The sequence below is a fragment of the Panthera onca genome, chromosome D1 (assembly GCF_046562875.1).
Source record: "Panthera onca isolate mPanOnc1 chromosome D1, mPanOnc1 haplotype 2, whole genome shotgun sequence".
NCBI lineage: Eukaryota > Metazoa > Chordata > Mammalia > Carnivora > Felidae > Panthera > Panthera onca.
The window spans coordinates 98,747,185-98,772,620 of record NC_138348.1 but is presented as its reverse complement, the minus strand read 5'-3'; the positions used below and the strand labels follow the sequence as shown (position 1 = coordinate 98,772,620).

Sequence of the window (25,436 nt, the reverse complement as noted above, 5' to 3'; positions counted from 1 at the left end):
GTGAGAGGGTGCAGAACTCAGTCCTTCCCCACTCCCCAGCCAGGCTCATGCCAGGAGGGGTAAGGGGCCTCCACCGTGGGCCTGTCCTGGCTGCAAGGGCGTGGACTTGAGGCATTCAAGTTAGAAGCCAAGAGACCCAAGTTCTGGCCCAGTGTGCCATGGGGTCATCATTGGATGTTGGAAAGACCACTGGAGTACTCTGGGCTTCGTTTCGCTAAATTGACGACAAGCGGGAACTTGACCCGGGACGCCACACCCCCATCCCCAGGGCCCACTGGAAGCGCACGAAAGCCAGCATAACCACAGGGGTGACCGCTGGCCATGGCATCTCTTCCCGTGCCCGGTGCCCACACCAGCTCTTCTCCTTGCGGCCCCCTTCCTGCCTCGCACCTGGCCCAGAGCCCTGCGGCGGTGGCGGAGGGGGGAGCAGGGGCCGGTCGGGCAGCAGCTCGTCGTCAGAGGTGGCGATAGTCTTGATGGCATTGTGGTAGAGCGGGGTAGAGCTGGGCATGGCGTACTTGGACATCTGGGACATCATCAGTGACAGGGGGTTCTGGGAAGGCGTGGGGTCTGGGGAGGAAGTGAATGGCAGGCTGGGGTTCATGAGGCCGCTGGGAGGGTTGGCGGGAGGCGCTGAGGAGCTGCTCCGGGGGCCGCTAGGCGGGAGGGCACCTACAGAAGCGGGGAGACAGAAAGAGCGGGAGTGACTGGGGAGGGGAAGACGAATTTGGCTGCTCACGTTGTGGGTGAGGAAAAGGCCAGCTCCCGAATCTCCCGACTCCTCCAAGCACGCCTCCGTTCCAGTGTTCTGCTCAGCACCCTCAACGTGGACCCCCGCTATCACTACAGCCCACCCGTCTTCAAGCAACTCCTGCAGCCTCAGGGGCCCAGACAGTGGGGAGACCCCAAGTACGAACCCCTCAAAACGCCTGGGAGACCACCACGGCGCTCCCTGCGGAAGCTCACGCCCAGCTGGTGACACGTGCCCCTTAAGCAGAGCCACCCACCTCTGCGCCCGGATACAGACGCCTTCACTCACTTGCCTGCCCCAGCCCGAACACGCCCCCCGACCCCCGGAGGTTCCCAGCGCCAGAGTCCAGTGCCCCCCGGCCTGGCCTGGCGGACTTACCCTGTTCCATGTTGCCCAGGGTGGTGGAAGAGTTCATGTTGAGAGGCGGCTGCTTGTTCTGGGGGACCCCAGGGCTGGGCATGGCTGTCTTGGGTGAGGCGACCCAGCCCGGAGAAGGCACCGCCATGGAAGGAGACTTGAGCCTGCTGGGCGAGCCAGTGGGCGAACGGACACTGAGAGAGGAGCTGAGGACCTGGGGTGACTTGAGAGGTCCCGGTGGGTTGGCCGAAGGCAAGGGCACCATCTGTGAGGGAGTCTGGGGTGATTTGAGGTTGGCAGAGGGCGATGTGACCAGGGGTGAGTGCACCTGGCTGAGGGTGGGCGACTTCAGGTGCCCCATGCCTGGTGAGCCCATCTGATTAATACTGATGGTGAGGTCTGAAGGCCGTCTGCCCAGCCCCCGACTGGGGGCCGAATGCACGGACCCGGGAGGATTGGACACGGGGGGCAGAGGCATGTGGCTGAGCCGGGTGGTGCCCACATTGCCCATGGGCATCGAGCTCTGGTCAGGACTGAACATGTCTTGAGTATTGCCCATGTCCTGGGGCATGGCTTGGTAGGGTCCCTGGCCCCCAGAGAATCCCTGCTGGCCCTGGTTGGGAAACTGTGAGGGCATAAGCATCTTCTGCGGGCCACCCATCATGCCACTGCTGTTCTGGGCCCGCACCCGGGCCATCTCCTCAGGGCTGAGGCCCTGCGGCCCCATCATGTCCCCGGGGCCCCGCATCTTCTGCGACATCAGCATCTGCTGCTGTGGGGTCATCTGGACGTTCAGGTTCATGTTCATGTTCATGTTCACATTCATGTTCATGTTGAGGTTGCCTGGCCCCATGGGAGGGTCCACCTCTCTCAGCCCAGACTGCCCCATGGGGGGACTCAGGAGGCCCCGGCCTCCACCGAACTCCATGCCCATGGGGGTGCCCGCCAGGCCCTCGCCACCAGCCATCTGCCCGGGGAATATGGCCGGATCCATCTGCCGATGCGCCTGCATCATCCGCTCCATCTCCATGCCCTGCCCCATGGCGCTGCCTGCCATGCCCAGGGGGCGTTGCATGCCCATCGACCGCTTCTCCAGCAGCTGGTGCCGCAGTAGCTCCTCCCGGACCCGAGGGGTCATGAATCGCTCTGCTTCGCCCTGCCCCCCTGGGTAGGGCACAGCATTCTGGGCAAAATTGCCGGGGCCCCCCATGGGGGGCAAGTCTTCGGTCCAGCCCATACCCGGCCTCACGGGCCTCTGCATGGCATTCATGGGCACCTCCATGGGCATACCCTGCATGCCCCCAAACCCAGGCACCCGTTGCATCTGGTTGCCGGGGAAACGGGGGCCGGGAAAGGGAGGCCCGCCCCGGAGCTGCATGGGATCTTGGACGTCCATGGGTCCCCGCAGCTGGGCGCCCATCCCTGGTGGCCACTGATCCCCAGGCTTGCTGTGGTAGGGAGGCGGCGGCCCCCTCACCATCATGCCCCCCATGCCCATCATGTCCTGCAAAGGGCGGCCCCCGTGCAGCCCAATCTGCTCCTCCTTCCGCCGCTTCTCCTCGTAGTATTCTTCCTGCAGCTTGCGCCAGGCCACCTGCTCCGGCGTCAGGCTGTCCTGACCCAGCCTCTGCATCATCATGTTCATCTGTTGCCCCATGTCGCCGCCCGGGGGGTGCCCAGGCACTTCATGCTCCAGCGGGGGGCCCCCTAGGCTCTGCGTCTGTGAAATCATGGACTGCAAGGGCTCCTCGTACTTCTTCAGCCCGCTGGGAGGGGCCGCAGGGGGCTGCTGCGGGGCGGGAGGGGCTTGTGCTGGTGGGCCCCCCTCCACGGCTCCTCCTGGGGGCCCCTTGAGGAAGGGCTCGGCCTCCCCGCTGCGGAGCAACAGCCGCTCAATGTCTCGAAGCGTCTGGAGGGAGCGCTCCCGATGCTCCAGCTGCTCCTTGGACAGGCCTTCCGAGCCCACCAGGCTCCGCTGTCCGTTCCCGGCGGGGGCGGCCTCCCCCAGCAGGGCAGGGCCCGGGGCGCCGCCGGGGTCTCCTCCAGGAGGCAGCGGGTTGTTGGCGGTGGCGGCTGTCGGGGTGTTGGGGTGGGTGCCCCCGGCGCCACCGCCCGTGCTGGCGGCTCCCACGGAGTTGGGTGTCAGGTCCTGACCGGCGTCCTCGGGAGGACCCTCTGAAGGCAGGGCGGGCGGTGCGCTGCCAGGGGCGGGGGGCGGCGGGGGCGGCGGCAGTGGCTGGGGCTGTGGCGTGCCTGCTGACGGCGTGCTTAGGGGCAGCGGTTCGGGGGTAGGTGGCACTTTCGGGGCCTGCAGGACGACAGAGGCAGAGTGTGAGACAGCTAAGGGGATGCGCCGGGCAATCCTCCTGTTCACAGGGGCGCCGCACCCACCTGGTCCAGCTTGGCCCGGGGCACGTTCTGCTGGTGGTAGGTGAGGATAGAGTCGGCCCGGCCCTGAAGCACCGCCTCAGCAGCCCTGTACGGGAGGGAGGGTCGGGCACAGAGAGCTCAGACAGGGGGCCGGGAGGGAGCCCTTGCCCTCACCCAGCCCAGCCTAAGCCTGGCTCCCGGCAGCCACACGCTCAGGCTGAGGGGCACCGGGGAAAGGCAGCCGGCTTGGCCTGCCCCGAGGCACTTACGTGTTGGCCAGGTGGGTGGTGAAGACGTACACGTACTGCGAGGGAGGCTTTCCGGGGACGCCCCCACCCCCGCCCCCAGGGGCATCAGGCCGGAGGCCCGGCGGAGGCCCGTGGGGGGCGCCTGGGGCGCTGCTCTCGCTGAGGGGCAGTTGGGCGGCTTGGCCGGGACCCAGCTGTGGGGCCGCCATGGCTGGGTCTGCTACATTACAGTCTGCGTGAGAGAGGAGAGAAACAGGGTAAGCAGCCCAGATTTAGAAAGGAGAGCCAGCTGGCACTCCCCACCACCCCATCCCAGAGATGCCCAGGGACAGACGGGCTCACTGTTCTGCAGCTCGTGCCGGCAGGGGCCGTTTGTTGTCACACTCTGGCGGTGTGTGTCTGGCTTCTACGCTTACTTGCCCGATACCAGTCCTCGACCACGATGGATAAATTGTGGGGAGCATACGGAGCCGAGGGGGAGGGAAAGCGTGACCCCCGCAAACAGGCTCCCGTGTGCCTGGCATTCTGCAGGGTACTTACAGATGTGATTCCATCTAACCACAACGTCCCTGGGAGGGAGGTGTCACACACCCTACTTTACGGAGAAGGAAACGACTTTGGAAGGATGACATTACTCACCCAAGGTGACACAGCCCATCAGTGCAGAGCTAAAGTTTGAACCCAGGCAGGGACTGCAAAGCCCTTCTCTGAGCCACGCACTATAGCGTGTGTGTGTGTGTGTGTGTGTGTGTGTGTGTGTGTGTGTGCGCGCGCGCGCACACACCCCTGCGAATGCTCCAACAGTGGGGGTGACGGTAGGAGGAGGCCAAGAGGCTGTACAGATTGATGATTCAAACGATGAATGGTTTTGCAGGCGAATCCACCATTAACGGATGTTATGACCTTATGAAGATGATAGTCCGTCCCCTTAAGCCTCAGTTGTTTCGTCTACACAATGGAAATACTAACTCCCACTCTGCACAGGAGGCAGGCCAAAGAAATCTGTTTTTACGGTAACTTCAGAACTGTGTCACAAACTAAAAAAAAAATCACTCCAAAAACAGAGTTATGAAAGGCTGGCATAGTGGATGCACTCCCAGGGTAGACGGACCGCCCTGAGTATGGACTGAAGTTTGTTCCACGGTCACAAAGTTGATTCTGAGTCCTAGCCTAAAAAAAAGAGCTACACGTGGTCATTAATGGGACTAGGTAAGTCAGCAGACCCATTCCCACGCCAAGAAAAACAAAAGTTAGGGGTGCCTGGGTGGCTCAGTCAGTTACGCATCCGACTCTTGATTTCAGCTCAGGTCACGATCTCATGGTTTGAGGGATCAAGCCCTGTGTCAGGGTCTGTGCTGACAGTGGAGCCTGCTTGGGATTTTCTCTCTCCCTCTCTCTCTCTCTCTGCTCCTTCACGCTCTCTCTCAAAATAAATAAACAGACAAGAAAGAAAGAAAGAAAGAAAGAAAGAAAGAAAGAAAGAAAGAAAAACAAATTTTACATAGAATGACAGAGCCAAAAGCTTGGGGGCCCGGGGGGGCTTGAGAGCTGACCTCAATGTGCAGGGTTGCCCTGGGGAAGAGGAAGGTGCATATTTGGTATACAGAACTAGGACTCCCAGGTACAAGTTAGGGGAGGGAGGCAGGCTTTATTCCAATGAGGAATTTTCTAGTACAATAAGAACAATGGCAAAAGCTAACTGTTCTAAGTGTTACACATAACTACTCATTTTCTCTTCATACCAACCCTATGAGGTAAATACTTTTACAGATGGGACAACCGAGGCTCTTTCCCAAATGTACACAAATAATAAATGGGAGACCCGGAGTATGAACCAAAGCGGTCTGACTGCAGTCTGTGCTACTCACCTCTACATTAGACTGCCCCCAACCTAAGAATTTGGGAATCTAATGACAGAACTGAAACAGTAACAGTGGTTGCCTTAGTTTGGGGTATTGGAAGCTATCAATTTCTCCTTTGTATTTCCCTGTTTCTTTCAATGTTTCTACATCCTGGCAGTCTAATGTTATAAAAGTGAACGAGGGTGGTGGGGGGCTGAGGGTCCTGGGAGGCAGTGACCAGCCCCATCTATCCCTGATGGGTTCAGTGGGGCTCATGGACCACCTGGGCGGGGGTGGGGGGGAGACTTGGGACCAGATGACCTTTAAACTCCCAGACAGCTGCAGAGGCTTCTGTATTTAATCCCATCCACCAACACGGTCCACTCATTCCACAAACATCTGCTGAGTCTATTTCCTCCTCTGCAATAGGCATCCTAAGAACACCTACTTCATAGGGCTCTTGTAGGGATTAACTAAAACAAAGTAGCAAAGTAGCCAGCACATTCTTTTTCTTCCTTCTTTGTAGGGTCCCAGCCCTCGAGAAGCTCACAGTTTAACATTTCTCTGGCTGGCTTCTTCTGCATTAAGTTGTTTCACCCCTCAAACAGGTGTAATCTTTGAGGGGGCCGACCAAATAAATGCGTATGGACTTCCCAAGGGCAGGACAGTATCTGGTTCTCCCCATTACGTGAGCAAAGGCCCAAATACACACTGATCAATACAATAACGAGAGGAAGGGGCATCCACCCACACCCACTCCTCGTCCTGGTGACGCACTCTAGGCATTTGCCAGGAGTCAATTAGAGGTTGGGGAAGGGTGCCAGAGACACAGCCACTGTCAGCTCACACCCAGGCTTAGCGAGACTTCGCGAGCAGAGCCAATGTCTGGCTCCCAGGGATGCAGGACCCTCGCCACCCTCCCGCCACTGACCAGTAGGTGGCAGCAGAGGCCAGGAATTCACCGGAGGAGGTCTAGGTGGTGTGGCCAAGAGGGGCCACCCCACCCTACCTCTGTCCCAAGGAAGAGGGGGCCACTGAGCACCTGGAAGGCAGGGGCCAAGCTGTCACATCGCGGGAGGGACAGAGTGACAGGTAGGATGGGAAACAAGTAGCCTGGGCTCCTGACCCCTGCTCCTTGCCCAGACTCAGCCGGCTAAAACCCTAGGTGAGGAGAGGGAGGCTCCCTCAGGGCAGCCATCCCCCAGGGGCACAATGGGCCACAGCATCCTGGGATCAATGGGCACTCACTGTGGGTGGCCCCGATGGGCTTGTCGTCCTCCTCGCTGTCGGGTCCTGAACACCATTCGTCCCCACTGTACGGCTGCTTCCGCTCCAGCACACAACGCCGCTTACTCCGGGGTGCCACCTCTGCCCGGGCAGGACAGAGCAGGCAGGGGTCAGAAGGAAGGCCCAGAGGCCCTGTCCTCCTACACCCAGGGTCTCCACAGGCCCATTCTCCCAGATGCCCCACCCCAAGAGAGGGCAATGCCCAGGACATGGTGGGCACTTTGCCAGCCCTTGGCCCCCACCACACCGCCATTTGTTTCTGATTTCTCTCTCCAGCCCCGCTGCCTGTCTCCCTTCCCCCACCCAGCACCAAGCACAGCATAATCCCCAACCACAACTGGTTCTAATTAGGGCTGGGGGGGGGGGGGGGATGGTGAGGGAGGGGGAAGGCGCTGCTACTCTTCCAGGCCCCAGAGCCTGCTCAAGAGCTCCCACCAGCTGGGATACTAGGAGGTTCCTAGGAGGTGTGTGGGTCTGCTCCTCACCCCAGAGCACCTCCCTCTCCCCCTCTGGAGGCTCTGGTGGGAAAGCAGAAGAGCAATGAGGCTGACCGGAAGCCCCATCACGCTGGGTGGCCCCTCCATGGGTGGCACCTAAGGATGAGAAATCTCCACCCTGGCCAACCCCACTCCTGAGAGAATGACCAAGTTGGTGGGTATAATGGGGGTAAGAGAAAGGCGACCCTGCATAAATGCTGGAGAGAAGTGATAGGAATCGGGCAAAGAGGGCAGCAAGCTTGGGCCTTGGACTATGGAACATGCTGGGGTCTTGGGGACCAGGAAAAGGGATACCTTTGGCCTCTGAATCCAGGGATGGGGTCCCAGCCTCTCGCTGCTCTCCAGAGTCCACAGACACGCTCCTCTCCCTCTTCACCTTGCCCTTGAGCGAGCTGAAAGGGGGCACCCCTGCCTGGGGGTTCTTCAGACTTGAGTTGCTAGGTGAGATCTGGTTGGCCTTGGCCCCATGGTTCCCCGCCCCCACGCCCTTCGAGCCCAGGTTGCAGGTGGGTCCTTGGTTCACATTCTGGTGCTGGGATTGGGCCCCGCCATTCCCTGTCTTGCCATGATTGGTCAACTTATTTTCTGGGTGCATTGGCTTGGCTGGGGCTGGGGGGCAGTGGCCGCGTGGGGAGAGCGGCGGGCTCCCTGGAGCTTCTCTCCTCCTGGGGTGGGGTAACCTGGGAGAAGGTGGGAGAGACATGAAAAGTTAATCTTGCTAGGGGCCTAGCGCACCTGATTTTAATGCCCCATCCTGCCTCACCCGGTGGTAGTGGAGATGGGGGCTGAGTAGCATCTTAAGACCACCAGCTATTCCCTATCTCCCTCCATGGTTTCTCAGACAAGGGCTGAGGTCTTTCTCCACCTTGGGGAGTGAAGATAGGGCAACCCCCTCCACATCTCAGACCCCACGATTCAAGTGGACGCCAGGGCCTTGGTTGGCAGAATCCGCCCCCCCCCCCCAACACCCATCACACTGCAAGCCTCCGTGGCAACTCCCCTCCTCTAACACCTGACCAACACTTAAACAACCTCTTTTAGGGTTTGCTGTTTTCAGACTCCTTCCAAGTTCCTACACCTCAACTTTCATGTGCCCCTACACCAGCAGGTAAGGGAAATGGGACCTGAGGGTCATTGTTCATGCCCCAGCCCCCTTCCTCTGGGGAAGTGGGGAAAAGCACACTGGAGAGTAGTGCCCACTGATCCAGACAGCTCCCCAGAGCAGGGAGGGGGGGAGCCTGAAGGGGGTCCACCGGCAGGCCTGGCAGGCAGGCAGGCAGGAGCAGGAGGAAAGGGGGAGGGGAGTGGCGTGTTAAGCAGAATGGAGTGAAGCTGGAAGCCAAGGATTCCTGCAGCCTAGGCTGCGGGCCCTTTAAGCTCCAGCCCGCTCCCCCCACCGCCTCCCCCTCCCCGGAGACCTATTAATAGCCGCTGGAAAGATCACATCACGGGAGAGGATATTTATCCCCCCTCATTCCACACCAGCTCAGATTTATTTCAGCTCTGCTGTCCTGCTGCTGCCGCCTGGCCCTGTCTGCCGGCTTCTCCTGGGGAAGGGGAGGGAGGCAGGCACCGCCCCTCCCTCCAGCTCCCACCCCCGGCTAGACTGAGGCCAGAGGGCGCCATTGGACCCGACAGTGAGGTGGGCGGGGGTCTGCTCAAACCGTTTTTTTTTCGGAGGCAAGGGCTGGAAGGGACTGGAGCAGCAGTCATAGCTGATTGCCATTCCCCTCTGTCCCCTGGGCCCAGGCACTAAGGCCGTGGGCTCCTGCCTCAGGGCAGGCCTTCCCATTCTGACCCCCCTTTAGCCCACCGGTGGCCTGGAAGCCAAGTGCCCACAGGGTTCACTTTCCAAGCCAGCACCGCTCAGCCCCGTGACCACTGGGCCCTTCCCTTCCCCGCACTCCACACACACACTTCCCGCCCTCCACGACACCCACACACCTTGTCTTGTTAGCCAGGATCCTCATGGCTCCCACACACAGTGGGGCTACGGCCCCTGTGCGTGCCCAGGGCCCAGCCAGGTACTCGGTACTGGAGCACGGACTGCAGCAACAAGCCCCAAAGAGAAAACTTGTGACTTGGGGAGGGGGTGTGAGAAGGGGAGGGGTGACGGGAGGACCCAACAGCCCTGGGACTAGGGAACTAGAGAGGGTAAGGTGGGAATGGAAAGGGAGGACTACTAGGTGGGGTCTCTATCCTGGAGGCCGGTCCTATCCCCATCCCTCCCGCACCTTACCCTCAGGGAGCTTGCAGTCTCTAGCAAGCACACACCCCACACCCCCCGCCCCACCCCGGGCCGCTGAGGCAGAAATCACTAAAAGGATAGGTTGCAAAGGTGCCCGCGTGGGGCTGCCAGGAGGTCTGCTCTAGCCCCCTGGGGGACTCCCGCTCCCAGGCACGCCCCTCACCCGGGGTGGGGACCTCCTCACGCCCCGCCCCCAGGGCGCCCGGGGCGTGGAGGGGGCCGGGGTGGGGGCAATGCCCCGCCCCGCCCCCAGCTCGAGGCCTAGCCCGTGCCCATTCCAGCAGGCCCGGGCGGGCAGCTAGAGGCCTGGCGGGGCCCCGGGGCTGCAGCTGGGCTCTTCTGGAGACCAGTAACGCTGGCTCAGATTCCTCCCCGACCGCAAGAATGCAGGAGCCTCCCCTCCCCCCCCCCCCCGCCCCTGCACCCCACCCCGCCCCCTTCGGCAGAGCCCGAGAGGAGAGGCAGAGCGAGCGAGGGAGCCAGCGAGCGAGCGAGGGAGCGGGAGACGGACAGGACTGCAGCGTGCCTCGCCAGGCCCCGCACGCGCCGCACGGACAGACACACGGCCAAGTGCGGCGATGGGCGGGGCGCGTGCGGCGGCGGGCCGAGGTTCAACCTAGCGCCGGGCGCCGCCTGGCAGGGGCTCAGAGACTCACAAGCACCCAAACTGACTCACACACACTCACAGCACACACGTGGACGGGAAGACAAAGACACGCACGGAGCCCAGGAAACTAAAGGCGCGCCCACGCCGACCCCGAGGAGGTGTGCTGGAGGGCGAGGGAGGCGCTGGCCCAAGCAAGAGCACGGAATCAGCCTGGGGCACCCGCGGACGCCCAGGCTGCCCGACAGCAGAGAGGGAGCGGGCCGACTCATTGAACAGATGAAAAGACTGAGGCCCGGCCACAAGGGAACCATGGAAAGTTGAGCCTGATAGTGACAAAGAACCACGCGCGTGCGCGCACGCACGCACACACGCACACGGGGCCACAGATACACCAACAAACAGACTTACACAAGCACCGACGCCCCACCCAACCGCCCCCTACCCTGCCCTCCCCCGCCCCACCGACCGAGTGGGGGAGGGGAGGAGTCTTGGGCCTAGCTTTGCCCTCATGATAGGCCCAGCCAGACACCGGTACACATTCTCGCTGCTCCCTGGAAGGCTGCTGGAGGCTGGGCTGGAGCGGGAGGCGAGGCGAGGCTCCCTCCCCCCCCCACCCCCCCCCGCCCCCGTGATCCTGTGGAAGTCTAACCCTAATTTAACCCCAGGCATATTGGCCTTCCCTGCTCTAGCTCTGTCTCCGGGAAGAAAGGCTGCTCAGGGGAAGGTTCCAAAGTCCAGGGCCTGGCTGGGAAGCCGCCCGCTGCCAGCCCGCATCTCCTGCAACAGGTCAGAGCAGGAACAGTTAAAGAGTGGGGCTGGAGAAGGCACCTGGGCTTAGGGACAGGCCCGTGGCTGACAAGTCTCGAGCGCTCCCTTTCACCACCGCGCTGATCCTCAGAACTACCTACGACCCGATGGGGACAGTATCCCCATATCACACCGGGGAAACGGAGATTCGGGAAAAGGGTCTGGGTCATGTGACCAGTATGTGGGAGCGCCGAGACCCCCATTCCTGGGGTGTTTCTCCGCACTGCAGTGTCTCGCGCCCCCCCCCCTTTGGTGTCATGACGACGCATCAGAGCCTGCACCATATCGGTGGGCTTCTCACAGGCCACCTACTGGGCCCGCCCCCTGTGGGGCAGAGGGGCAGGGCGAGGGCCACCCACTACCTCCTGTGTTTACTTCAAATGTTGGGACCTGTAATAATTTGGGAAGCGGCTGTTAGAAAACTAGTCCTCTCCTGTGTCCCCAGTCAGGCCAGGGCTCCTCCTCAGAAGAATCTCGGAGTGACCCTCCCGACTCCCTCTCGGACTCCACCCCCTCGCTCCCACCCCGCCGCAGGGCGAGCTGAGTCAAGCACAGATGAGTCAGGACTTTCCCATCTCTCACACCTCCCCCCGTCTACCCCTCAGGAGTCTGCCCCAGCTCCCAACGACCCCTCATCCTCACACACTCACAGGCCCAGAAGAGACCTGGAAGGCCTGGGGATGGGGGTAGAAGGGCTAATTCCTGGAGGGTGCAGTTTTTCACCACCGAGTAAAGGGGACTTCCCAGCACTAGAGCAGAAGCCCCTGGGATGAGTGAAAGGAAAGGCACCACCGGGCTCTGGGAACAGCGCTGTGGCTCCCTCTCAGAGGGTAGGGTGGGGAGTGGTGACCTGTGCTCACAAACAGGCTTCAGTCACCTGAGTGAATGGCCAGGAGCACACCCTGAGAACAGAGCCCAGGAGGCAGTTGAGACAAAGAACCTCAGATCAGCTGCTTTGCTGGTTGTCTTCCTTGGGGGAGGTGGGGGCTGGGGGGTAGCCAGCGGACCTGACCCCAGCTGGGGGAGAAGACCAGGAGGCTTCCATGGATGCTCAACACAGAACCGCCACAGGTAACAACAGGCATTCACACACCGGTTGGCAACCTGCTTATTTCCAGCTGCCCCCACACTGGAAGCCCCTGCTTGGTTCGCCAGCCAGCCCACCGGTCTCATTGCCTAGCTCAAAACCATCCAAGAGACGCAGAGAGAAAATGGCTTGGAGGCTCCATGCTCCCCCCATACAGTGGGCAGACACCTCTAGAGAGGAAATGGGCTGCCTGGGCCCTCTGTGATGGCCGAAAGGTCAGGGCCTGCTAGAGCAATAGGGGTAGGATTATTGTCCCCTGGCTCAGGGAGACGCAGCTCCCAAGACAACAAGGTCCGGGTGCCCCTTCCTCCTGGGTGTCAGGATACCTTGGTCCCTAGAAGCTCTCCCCTACCACCCAGGTCACTTCCTCTTCCTGAGGTGGTGACTCAGCCAAGAGGGGAGGTCAAGGATTCATACCCCAGCAGGAAATCTGCTCAAGGACCAAGGTATTGCTCTGGGACCCTCTATGGGGACTCGTAGACTCAGAGGCCTTCCCCTTGCCCTGGTTCCTAGCAGCTCTCCCCCTTTCCCCCCACCTCCTGCCAAAGGAGACCATGCAAATCAACAATTTTTGTCTGGTTGACAAACCACCTCACCCCACCTGCAGCCCCAGGGTGACGCCAGGCAACCTCAATTCTCCAGGGACATGGCAACTTCTGGCCCCAGACTACTGTAGTCTGGGGGCTCTGAACAGGGTGCTTCTGGGGGGGGGGGGATGCTGCCCATTCTGGTGCCCACTGTCCCTTCTGGAGGCCGCAGAACAAGTGGCATTGCCTAGACAAGCTTGAAGTCACCTCACTTGGCTCCTTCAGCCAGTGCCAATGTGGCCAGGCCTTGGGACACAGTCATGCCCTGGCAGTGGGGTGCCCCCAAAGGCTGCTGCCCAATCCCTGGCTGCTCCCTCCCTCGGGGGGGGGGGTGGTGGGGGAAGGGAGGGTGGGGGGCACAAGGAAACAAGACAGGGCAGGAAGCCCAGGCAGGCGGCGGGCACTCTGGGCCAGGCACAAACAGCCAACACAGGAAACCACAGCCCACCCCCGCCCACCCCACCCGCCCAAAGCTCTGGGAGAGAGGAGTTGCCAAGAGGCTGGTACCCCGACTGGGGCAAGGGCCTGGGGTTAGCCGGGGGCAAGGCGGGAGCAAGCAGTTCTTCAGCCTTCTCTCTGCCCCAGACCCTACCTGGGGAGGGGGAGAGGAAGCCAGGCTGGCAAGGGACGGTGCTGCCTCTTTAAATCCACCGAAATCCTGAGCTAGGCCCAACCCAGCTCTGGTTTCACAGGAAGGAAAGGAGCTCAGGAGCCAGTAGGGCAGGCGGTGGTGTCTGGAATTAGCCCCACCGGCCCAAATATATCTGGTCTCCGCCTGCCACCCCACTGGCACTTCCTGCCCCCTGGCACCTGCACCACGGTGGGGGTGGGAGAGGGTCTAGGTGCTACTCCCTACCCAGTGGGAGACCCTGGTCTCTGGAGTTGTCCTGTTGCTGGGTACACGTGGGTGGGAGGTGACCTCCCAAAGCCTTCCCAGAAGGGAGGAATGGGCAGGGTGGCTCCCTGAGGGCCCTCACCTGGCCTGTCCTCCAAGGGGTTAATCTGGCCCCTGTTGGGGGGCGGGGGGGTAGGGGTGGCCTAGGAACCTCCTCCAAACTGCCTGGCGGCTGGGAACAATGGGGCCATTGTGGGAGGACCGGAGTGCGGGCAGACTTGCTGGCACAGCCAGCCAGGCGGGACCTCACCCAAAGCCGGCCTGCCTGCCGCACTGCTCTCTCCCCCAGGTACTGCCAGCGGCCCAGACGTCCTCCCAACCCCCTCCCCTCACCCGCCTGGCCCAGACCCCTGGCACCAGCAGCACCTGGAGGGCCCTCAAGCTCTGCCCACGTTGACATCCAGACTGCTCTGACCCTACAGGAAGCAGGGGCATGTGGGCCAGGGCCGGGTGGGGGTGGGGACTGACGAGACAGGATGTGTGCCTGTGATCCTCCTGCAGGGAAGACAGGAAGGCCAAACGGGGTTTCTGGTGTCAGTCCTGGCACCCTCAGGCCAGAAGGGCTTAGGGGATTGTGAGACCAGTGACCGGCAGGGTCCCCTGCCCCCAGGCCTCCTTTCCCACACTCATTCCATAAACCTGCTCCCTGAGGAGATCCTGCCCCAGCAGCCTCACCTTCTGGGGTCGGGACACTGGCAGGCAGTGCGAGTGATGCAGGGCAGTGAGAACTGGGTTTGCGGTCAGACAGACAAGGTGCCAGTGACATCCCGCCCTTTCTGAGCTATGGGACTTGTCCCTCTGAGCCCGTTTCCTCATCTGCAAAATGAGGATACATTTACAGGGTGAGATACGTATGACATACTCAGCCCTCAGGAAACCACCTTTGGCCCTGATATCCCCTTCTTTGCCCCCTGCATAGCACCCAGATATGTGGGCATTTGGTAAAGGTGGGCATTTGCCCTTGCAGTATCCAAGGGAATGGGGCCTGTGGACATCATATTAATGGTACCAAGTACAAACGCTGGGCTCTTCCTCTGCCCTTCTGGAAGAGGCCAGCTCCCTCAGCTAGCACTCCCCTGGGTATCAGTAGATGTACTGACATACACTTGAACCCAGAGTGTGAACCCCCAAAGTGATAACGTTCTCCGCTCTCTTAGCTTCGGGTGTGTGTCTCAAAGCCTCAGGAGGCAAGTGGGAGGGGTTTTCCTTCAGTAGTGGCCTGTATCCTCCAGCCAGGCATCCCTCTGCCCGTCCGACCCCTTGGTAGTATCCTGTAGGGTTTGGGCTGGAGGAAGCTGGGGCCTCCTTTCTTGCCATGCGCATCTTTAAAGGGTGAAGGGTCCAAGAGAGCAAGAAAAGCAACTGGCACAGGCAGTTCTGGAAAGCATGGGTCCAGGGAGAAGACCTGTCCTCTTCTCAACTAGAGAGGGCTGTCCCTCTCAGGGTGGCTCCCCGAGCCCCCAAAGGGTTAACAAGGCCCTAAAAATAACCTGCTCCCAGCAGGACCCGCTGATTGGAACCCTCCAGCCATCTGTTCCCATTTTCTCCTGTTCACATTGGAACATCTGAAACCAGCCCCAGAGCCCCAGCCCGATCCCAAAAATAGCCCCAGCCTGCTCAAGGAACAGGCCCCAGGGGCTGGGCACAGGCAGCATGGCCAGCCCGGCAGTGAGGCATGGCCCAGGCCAACTCTGAGCCCTCACTTTCAGGCGCATAGAAGGGAGGTGTCCTCTCTGGTCCCAGAAGGAGGTGATGAGCAGAGCCAGGGTCTCCAGCCCACTCATCTTGGTACCAGGCCAGAGTACCAGGTCCTCATCTTGGTACCGACCAGCCAAGCCCAGGTCTCAGACCCAGGAGCCCTGGGATCCTAGCTCTGCCACATCTTAATCCACTTTGTCCTGAGATTTGAATACTCGCTCCCCAGAAGATCCAAACCACCCGTCTGCAGAGCTCCCCCTGTTGTGGGTACCCCATGCCTGCTGCCTACTCCTGGGCTCCTCATCCAGAAGTTCCCAAGCCTCAGCCCCTCCACTATCTCACTCCTACCCCAGGGCCCACAGGACCCTGCTCACCCAGGGTCACTCAGCATCCCCCCTGCCCCACGGTACACAGGGCTGAAGCAGAACTCTTTCCAGCACTGCCCACACTCAAGCAGCCCAGGAAAAGAGTCCTCTGGCCACGGTGGATGCCAATATGACCCCACCCCACCCCCGGGGGTTCAGGATGCCTCCTCCCTGCCGGCTTGTGTACAGCAGGTGCCAGGCAGGCCCATCTGGGCTTCTATACATATCCCGGGCCTGGGCACTGCTCTGCCACACTTGGGGAAAATGTCCAGGCAGGGTACAGGGAAACTAGGGGACCCTGGACCCTGGGGCAGGCCTCACAGCTGCCATCCAAGTCACAGCTCCACACTGCCATGGCTCTCCCCAAGGAAGGTCCCTGACCTCTTAGGCCAGGAAGGAGAGGAGGCAACCAGTTAAGCCATTTAAGGACAGAATGTAGCGTTTCAGCCTGGTGAAGAACAGAGCAGCAGGGATGGGATGGTGGGAGGGGTGCTAAAGTTGATCTGAGCCAAGCAGCCCGGGGGAGGGAAAGCTCAGCCTGAGAAGTGCTGGCAGACCGGGAGGGACATGTCCTAAGTCCCCCAGGCTCCTCTCTGGGCCTCTGGCTATTTGGCAAACTTGCAACCCAGATGTTGGTGGGCTCCAACGGTGGGGAAACTGAGGCAGCAAGAAAGTGAGTCTGGAAGGGTATTAGAATCCAGGAATCTGAAGTGCTGGAAAGGTTGCCCCCCCCCCCACTCCTCCCACCGGCCATCAGTTCTTCCCTGCTGGAGCACCACTGGGAGGGTCGGGAGGGGAAGGGTCGGGGGTTCCTGCAGAAAGCCGTGACTAATAATGAAGAGAAGCAACTCTAGCGTTTATTGAGCACTGGTTCTGTAACATCAGACTGCCCCTAATGCTTCACATGCATGATCTGATTTAATCCTCCCCATAACGCCACAAAAAAGTACTTTCCTGATCCCCACCTTTAAGGCACAGGGAAGCTAAGTAACTTGCCGAAGGTACACAGTCCAGAATTGGAAGAATCAGGATTTGAACCCAGACCCGCCAGCAATTGGGTTTGTAACCATTTTGCAATACAGATTCACCCTGGATCGGCTTTGACGAGAGAACGGGTGCCCCTCACTCATTCCGCACACACTCCCTCCACGCCTGATGTGCACCAGGTCCTGGCTAGAGGCCCCCAGTTCCTGCCCAGGGAAGAGATCAAAGAGAGGGCACCAGTCCCCACCCCCTCAGCACAGGTGCCCTGAGAGCAAAGTTCTCTAGGGCCCCCAGTCCTACCCACCCCCAATCTGCTAAGTCCTCACCCATCCTGGTCCCTAATAGTGGGAAGGGAGCCAAGCAAGTTACCATGACAACAGCACAGGGCCCCAGCTGAGAGAGGCCCCTAGGCTGGCGGTGAGTCTGCCGCCCCTCTCACTCACCAGGTGGGGGTCAAAGGTCAAGTAGGACTCACTGGTGAGGGTGGAGTCTAAACCCTGCCCCCACACCTGCTCAGCCACACCTGTCACTGCTCCCCTCTTTTTTCAGGGCTCCAGTTGGAAACAGGACCACTTCCTGCCAGTCCCTGAGGGGTAGTGGCCTCCAGCAGGGAAGGAGGGTGGGGGGATTAGAAGCCCCTCCCTCCTGAGGACAGTCTGAGAGAAGGGCCTCCTCCTGGTCCTCAGCCTTCTCCAGCTTTCCCTAGTCAGTCCAGGAGCCTACAGGCGTGTTTGTTGTGAATTCAGAGAGTTGTTGCTAAGTAAGGAAGGAGGGGAGGGAGGGGAGGGAGGGAAGGAGGGGGGTGGTAGTAGGGAGAGAGCCTCTGTGTGTGTGTGTGTGTGTGTGTGTGTGTGTGTGTGTGTGTGTCTAGAGGCCAGGGCAGAAACCACATTACGGTGGCTGGTAGCCACCCTGGCTTTGACTCAGCCAGCTGAGGCCAAAGCCGGGACAGAGCGGGGCAAGTACTTGGGATGACCAGGAAACTGTACCTTGCCCTCCAGGGGTGATTGGCCAGGAGCTCCCCACCTCCCACCGGGATGGGATCCAGCTAAGAAAAGGATTGGGACTTTCACTGGAGTGGCGCTTTAACCCTTCCTGCCCCGCCCCGCCCCAAGGCTCCGCAGCTCCCCTCCAATGGGTGTAAGAGAGTGAAAGGAGAAGTGGGGGCAGAAAGCCAGGAGGAGGGCGCCCAAGACAAAAAGCCAAGCGGGAGACTCTGGCAGACAAGAGAGCAGCGAGGAGGCTGCGGAGGGCACACACAAGCACACGGAGCTCTCACCTCAGGAGCAAAGTGTGACGGGCTCAGGCTCAAGGGTGTGGTCTGGGAAGGGGGCTCCCTGTGGAGAGACGGTCAGAGCTAGAAGCCCAAGCCAGCAATCTCTGCCCCTGCTCCTCCCATAACCCCAGCCCCTCCCCCAACATGCACACCACATAAACGTGTACACACAGACACACAGCCTGCAGCTCCAGGAAGTCTCTGAGCAACTCGGACACCACCACCACCCACCCCCCCCAACTCCAGAACTTCTGTGGATTGGCTGGGAGCCAGGCCTGACCCAGCTGCTGCACCACACCGCTCCCCCTCCCTATCCTGGAAGCAGGAAAGGAGAAGGCACTGGAAGATGCCTTTGAGAGAGAGAGAGGAGGGGCCGATGACTCCCATGACCTGGCCTGAGGTTCTGGGGGAAAGGATGGATGGGGAGACCTGAGGACCCTGGCTTTCAGTGCCCGCCGCCCCCAGGGCTATCCTATGTCAGAGAAAAGAAGGGTGCCTCTCCTGAGCCCCTGTGTGGTCTCTTTGGCTACACCCCTTATCCCCTGAAGACGCAAAATCCCCACCGGCCTGGGTGGGAGGACCTGGGGTGAGAGAATCAGGCTTAGCCGTTCAGTAGGAGGGGGGCTGGGTGAAGCTCCCACAGGCAGGCGGGAGGGAGGCTGGTGGCTGGGCTCAGTTTGTACTGGGGGTCAAAGGGGAGTTCTTTTCCGAAGAATTCTGGGAGAGACGCCAACTAGAGCAAGCTGCTAACCACCCCTCCCTCTCTCTCTCTGCACTGGGGGCAGGGGGGTGTCCCTGCCAACCAGACTTAACCCTGTCCAGACTGTGTTGTTCCCAGGCCCAGGATGGGGGAGTTGGGTAGGAGACTTCCAGTTGAGCTCAACTTCCAGTTCAAGGGGGCAAGTGCAGAGTTTCTGCCAGAATGAAGCTGGTTCCACATAGCCCCATCTGGTAGCACCCTGCCCTACCGCCACCTGGGTGACTTTTCTAGGCTCATCTCCTGAAGGTGTCTGCAGTGACGTGTGTGTGCGTGTCTCAGAGACAGAGATTGAGAAACAAACTGAAAATTCCTTGCCAAAGCCCTCCCCTTGCTGGGTCACTGAGCACTGTACCAACCTGTGCCTCTACCCCTCCCTTCCTCCCACCGTGTCCTGGGACCAGAGGCCATGGGGGTGGGGGGAAAGGACAGCTTATCCTTCTGCCTACCTCCTGCTGCTGTCTCCACAGGCCCTTGACTCCTACAAACAGCCCCTGCCGTGGCCCTCTTCTTCCTCACTGATTTGACCCCAGTGCTACTGGAGGGAAGCATCCAACTGTAGCCAGAGATCCCAGGATGGGAAACTGAGTCATAGCGAGACATCAGGGTTTCCAGCGCCTGAATCCCAGGCTGACATGACAACATAACTCTGCTATCACCACCCTTGCTTTAGCCAAAAAAAAAAAAAAAACCCCAAAACCAAAAAACAGCCCCTCTGGCACCACCACCCCCTCCCCGCCCCACTGCAGAGCACAGTCTAACTGCAGCAGGGACGGATAAGATTCAACATCAGGAAGGACTTCCCAGGATCCAAGCTGTAATGGCAGCTGGCCCCACCCCAAATGCCTCATATTTCTGGGGTGAAACATCACACCCCTAGGATTCCAGCCCCTTCTGTCTTCTGTGAAGGTGGGAAACGCAAACGTCTTGTGTCGTTTTACCGTCTGCCCCTAGCCAGAGAAGTCAACTTTCCTGAATCTTAAATTAGCCACCACCAAACTCCCAGGTCTGATGTGGCTGGATGTTCCTCATCCCTGCGGGAAGGAAGTGACTGGGGTAGAGGGGTAATCCCCTTTCCTAGCCCTTTTGGGCACCGGGGCCTCCCTGTGACAGCCGCCACTGTATCATCAGGTCAAGAAGAGGGTGCACTGATAGTTTGGGGATCCCTCAAGATGCTGGGCATCTGCGAGGGGCAGAGGAAGAGAGCCCAGCCCTGGGGATAGTTTATCCCAAAGTCTCCCCACTCCACCACTTTCTCTCCAAGGACCACGGAACTGCCAGAAGCCTTGGCCCCACTCCAGGAAACCTCCCTATCAAGGGACAGAGGACTCCATGTCCCAGGTCGCTGCAGGGAGACCTGTGACGACACACCCCAGACATGTTCAAAGGGAGGAGGAGAGAAGTGAGAACAGAAGCAGAGCACACACGTGCACAAACGCACACACATCCACACACGTACGCTCATCAAAGAGACACAACCCCAGGCGTATATACCCACTCCTTACAGATACTCCCCGTAGGTGCAACTGAGACACGGACACAATTCCCGAAGATACACATCCGAGATACCTCCTACAAGTAACCCCAAACTCCCTAAGAATGGCTCAAAACCCACAGAGGCTGCCATCCTCATAGAGAATGAGGAGATCTCAAGAATCACAAAACACATGGGCCGGTCACACAGAACTGCTGACAGAAGATACACCCACAGTGGGATACACACACACACTGGCGTGCACGCGCACGCACACACGCAGAGTAGTATGCACGTGGCTGAGTGTTAGCACTCAAACTCACACACACACACCCTGGCAATGCACAGCGTGAGGTCAGATTAGAGGACTAAGTTCTGGGCTAGTGGGGAGGAGGGGAGGCAGAGGGGGGTGGAGAAGTACTCAGGGATTTCAAAACAATCTTGGTTTCGAAATGCTGGAAATGCTGGATTCAGGGCCATTCCCAGTTGAGGCTGGGGTGGGGGGTGGGGGGTGGGGAGTAAGGGGGAGGGGAAGACAGGCCAGTGCAGGGCCACCAGCCCTTTGGAGGAGGGGGTTGGACAGAGGGAATCCCAGCCTCCTCTGGGAGAAGGGGGCCTAGAAGAGACACCAAGGTTAGGAGGGGCAGGTGGTCCAGGACCAAGCAGGAAGGGCCTGGGGTGGAAAGGAGGCAAAAAAAGGAGAGGGCTCCCCTTTGGCCACTGACTGAAAAAGTAAGAAGACAGGGAGGCCACCCCTCCCCTGAGGAGTGAGAGGAAGAGGGAAGCTGCCTGTGCCCACTTCCCCCAGTTATGGGCAGTGGTAAACACCTTCTCCCCTACAGAGTAGCCCCCTGGCTGCCCTTCTCCACCAGCTAGCAGAGCCCCAAGGTGGGCCCAAAGCTAAGGGGTCCGAGAAGGTGGGGGGATAGCTAGGGCCTGCAGGGCTCAGAGATCTTTCCTGGGACCCGAGCCTCCCCATACTCAGAGCAGGGTGGGAGACAGCTGCCTGGGAACCAGGAGCTTCCCTCTTCTTCATGGGGGGGGGGGGGGGGGGAGGGGGAGGAGGCTTTGGGGAGACTGAGGGAGTACAACACACCCCCGCACCCAGGAAGTCACCCCTTTCCTCCCAGGGCAGCAGAATGCCCTCCATGCCCCTCCCCCAACCTCTGGGGAAAGTCGGCAGTTCTCTCCCAGGGAGGGGAGGTCAGGCCAGGCTGGGGGTGGGGCTCTGGAGGCCTGGCCCTGGCACCCGGCAGAGGAAATTCCAGGCTGTAACTCCAGGCTGCCTTTAGGGCCGCCCATCCAAGTGGCATGCAGCACCTCAAGAGTGCTAGTACGGGGGCGTCCTCCACTGAGACCCTCAGCTCCCAGCCTCTGGCTACCTAGCCCTCCAATGGGCTCTAGCCCCAGCTCTAGTAGATAAAGGACAGGACCTGGGGAAACTTAGGACTCTCTGGGCGAGCCTCCACCAGCCCCATCCCGGCCCCTTGGCCACTCAGAGCCTCCTTTTCCCAGATCCCCGGGGGGCAGCCCCTACAGTGTGGCTAAGGGTGGGCAGCTGCCAGGGCTGGCAGGCAGGGGCACAGATGCCAAACTACAGCAGCCGGGCGCTCAACAGGTTGAGCCAGTCCCTGGAACAGCCAGCCCCACCCCAGGGAGAGCGGGCCTGGCAGAGGCTCCCTGCCCGCGGCACCCAGCCTGTACCCGCTTGGCTCCCACGGCTGCCCACTTTCCCACGGTGCCATCCCCCTCTGCCCCCTCCCCCCCGGGTCAGCACCCGGGCAGCGCCCAGGGCTCCTGGCGCAAGGAAGGGATGCCATTTCCCCATCACCCCTGGATGCCAGGCTCTTGGGGTGCCTCACTACCAGCAACCAAGGAGCCCCAGAAGAGCAAGCATGTCCTGATGGACAACAAGAACTCCAAAGTGCCCCCCACCTCCTTGCAGGCTTTTCCCGGTCCTGGGGAGACAGGACACTCAGACACCCTGGCTCCCTGCAGCTGCCCCGAACCCTGGGCACTGGGGCAGAAGTTCAGCCTGTGGCGCCAGAGGCAGTGTGGGGGTGCCCCCAGATCCTGTCTCAGACTCCCTGGAGGAGGGGCTGCAGAGCTGGGTGACCGCTGGCCCCTTCCGCTCCCACCACAGCTTCTGCCACCTGCGGCGCTGGTCCCTTCCTTCCACCCCACTCCTGGGCTCCACGGAGCTCCATCCCAGCCACTCCCCCACAGGCAGGCATCCCCCCTTTGCAGGCATCTCCTTTAATCTAAAGCAGGTGCCAGGCATTCCAGCCCTGGCTGAGTCGACATTGCCACCCACTAGGCCTCTGCCCAGAAGGCTACTGCCCTGCTCATTCATGGAAGTCGAGTCCCCAGCCCAGGGCTCCCGCTTAACCCAGGTACCCAGACACTGGGGTGGGGGCGGGGGGCGGGAACTCCCCAGACAGGCACGGGCGCCCAGCACAGGTTCAATAAGCAAGTTCACTGGACCCCACGTCACCACTGCTGTGCTAGCCCCAGATTTCTGTGGACCACCAATCCCTCTCCAGGACTCTGTAATCTCTTCCCGCCTTGACCCTCAACCCCAGTAGTTAAAGACTCCTTTTGGACCTCCACATGGACCTCCACAACCCACCTCTAGCCATAGGGCCCCTGCTATCCCAAGCATAAGAGTTACTCTGGATCTAAGATTATGCCATTCTATCCCCGACCAGCACCTTCGGAAACATTAAGCTCCCCTTCCCCTAATCAAGAACAACACAGGTAAGCAGAGAACCTCTGGAGGGAGGCGGCGAGAACCAGACCAGGTTCTCCAAGGCCAAGGAGCCTGATCTCTTAGGGGAGTGAGCACCTTCCTCCCTTACCAGACTTCCTTGGCCCCTCACCTTCCTTGCCCATTCTCACTGGGTCCTGAGGCTTCTATCAGCAGACAATTCACAGATGACACCAGAAAGACAGGGCCTAATCACGCTCTTCCCCTGGGGCCATGAAAGCATGGTCTTGACCCAGAGAAGGCGAGATGGTGCTGAGGGTTGTGGGGGGCAGAAAAGCCAGGCCCAACAGAAGTGGCTGCTTGCTGGAGAGGCTGAGGAGCAGGGAGAACCGGGGCAGTGGAAGCCCACCCACCCTGGAGGTCTCACTCAGAGAGCTGCCCAGAGGCATCAGTAGGATTCCAGCTGATACAGTGTGCAGACAGCTTTCCTAGGTAAAACAGGAAACCAAGGCCAAAGATCAAGTGGGCCTCAAGCCCCCTATCCCATGGCTCAGTCACATGCCCAGCTCACCTTTCCCAAGCAACACTTTTTCTCTCTGCAGCGGAGCACCCCCCACCCCCCACACCCAGACACAGACACACACCCCAAGCAGCAGACAGACTGAAGGAGGAGGGAGGAGGGGTGTCAGAAAAACCCGGAAGGAAGGAGGCCGGACAGACAGACAGAAGCAGATCCTGGCTTCACTGCTCCAGAGAGACACCCTCCAGACTCCCAGACGGTGAGGGACACTCTCTTTCTCTGCTCCCAAGAGGGAGAAGGGGAGAGTAGACTTAGTGTCTCCTGAAACCAAATTCCAGTAGCTCTGGGATAGGACATACCCCCAGACAAGTGAGAAGCCCTAAGCCTCACTTCTCTTCCCCATATGCCTCCCCCACGGTCTCCGGGGGGACCAAGGCAGAGGGAGCCTCCCCTTAGCAGAGCAGGGACACCTCCAAGGAACTGTGTGACTGCCCCACCCCCCAGCCAAGCCCACACCACTGAGAATCCTTGGCCGGGAGACTCCTCCAGTCACAGCCCCTGCTGCACCTAGGCACTGCTTGGGGGCAGAGGGTAACCCCAGCAATCCCCAATCCCAATGTACCTCTTTCTGGAGGCTCCCATTAACCAGGGGAGGAGTGCTGGGGTGCTGAGACCCAAGGGGTTGGTGAGCCTGGGAGGGGGACTACATCTCCCAGAAGCCCCCAGGGCAGGGTTGCTGCTCCAGCTGGCCCAAGGCCGGCCTTGTTCTCTGCGCTAGGGTGGCAGGGTCCCCTGATTGCCCCTAAGCCCTCCCCCCTGAGCTCTGGGGCTGCCAACCTGATTGGGGGCCCAAGAGTAGCCACCACAAACCCTGAGGGCGTCCCCCACCCCTTAAACAGCCTAGGGGTGCGGTGCCAGAGGGCAACAATCAAACTGTGTTCCCCCTTCCCAGTTCGAACTGGATCTCCCTCCTCGCGCCTCTGCCTGCCTGGCATGACTTTCGCCCTCGGCCCCAGCCCACCCCTCACCTCGCGCCGGTCGGGGGTCCTCACGCCAGGCCGGAGCTGGACACCATGACCAGGTCAGGGTCGGTGACTGGATTGGGGTCCTCCGGGTTGCCAGTTGGAGGTGCGGAGGGGGGCGGGCAGGCGGTGATCTTTTGATGCTGGATGCCTTGATCTCAATACCAGCCCGGGCCGGGAGAGGGTATCCGGGGGTCTCTGGGCGCCTGGGTTCCTGCCTCCCAACCGCCGAGCATGGTCTTGGGCGCCGGACACCGGCGGGAGAGCGTGCACACCCGCCCGGCCCGGGGCTCGGGGCTGGGGTCTCGGCCCCGAACCTCAGGGCTCCGGCTCCTGCTCCTCCTCCCTTCCTTCCTTCCTTCCTTCCTTGCTTCCTTCCTCCCTTCCTTCGCCTCCTCCTTTCACTTTCCCCGAGGCCCGCGGGGACGGCGGGCGCGGGGCGGGGAGGGGGCTGTCTGGGCGCTTATTGTTGGTCGGACGCCGAGGGTCCGGGTCGCAGCCCCCGGGCGGCGCGGCGCCGGGGGACCCAGGCGTGCGGGCGTCCGTCCGGCTGGCTCCGGGCGGCGGCGGTGGTGCAGCGGCCCCGGGTCCGGGGCATGTCCGGCCACTGGCTCCGCCGCGCGCCGCCGCCTCCCCGGGCTCCCCTGCGCTGCCGGAGCCTCGCTCGCCCCTCCACTCGGCTCCTCTCCCCAGCCTGAATAAGCATCGGGGCTCTCTGGCTGCCTCCTTCTGCCTTCATACCAGAGCCCGGAGAGGCCCCTGTCAAAATAAGAGCTCCCCCATCTCGCTCGCCTCCTCGCCCAACCCGGCTCCCCCAGCCTCCCAGTGGTCTGACTCGGTAAGGCGCCCGGCCGGCTGGCTAGCGGGAGGCAGGTTGGCCCGGGGGCGGGGAGGGGGCTTCTACCCTTCTCTCCTCCCCATTCCTGAGGACTGGGCACGAGACGCCCCAACACCATCCCAGGCAACAGAGAGATTTGACAAACCTACCCTCCAATCTACACTGATTGGAAGGAGTGGGAGTTGCCTGGACTTCCGCAACCCCCAACACACA

The 25,436-nt window shown here is 60.8% G+C and overlaps 1 protein-coding gene across 5 annotated transcripts in view; it reads right to left on the bottom strand.

Moving 5' to 3' along the window:
• Positions 1-25,220, bottom strand: part of BCL9L (BCL9 like) — a 28,633-nt gene extending 3,413 nt beyond the window's left edge. The window contains exons 1-9 of one of the 5 annotated variants that reach the window (XM_060604933.3): positions 24,392-25,220; positions 17,909-17,966; positions 9,296-9,397; positions 7,646-8,031; positions 6,816-6,935; positions 3,748-3,958; positions 3,500-3,584; positions 1,130-3,416; positions 391-672 (exon numbers count right to left, since the gene is read on the bottom strand). In XM_060604933.3, coding sequence (XP_060460916.1) covers positions 391-672; positions 1,130-3,416; positions 3,500-3,584; positions 3,748-3,958; positions 6,816-6,935; positions 7,646-8,031; positions 9,296-9,321 — 3,397 coding nt within the window. In that variant the 5' untranslated portion in view covers positions 9,322-9,397; positions 17,909-17,966; positions 24,392-25,220. The other 4 variants (XM_060604935.3, XM_060604934.3, XM_078432834.2 and 1 more) reach the window with 4 other exon arrangements.
• Between the last annotated feature and the right edge of the window lie 216 nt (positions 25,221-25,436).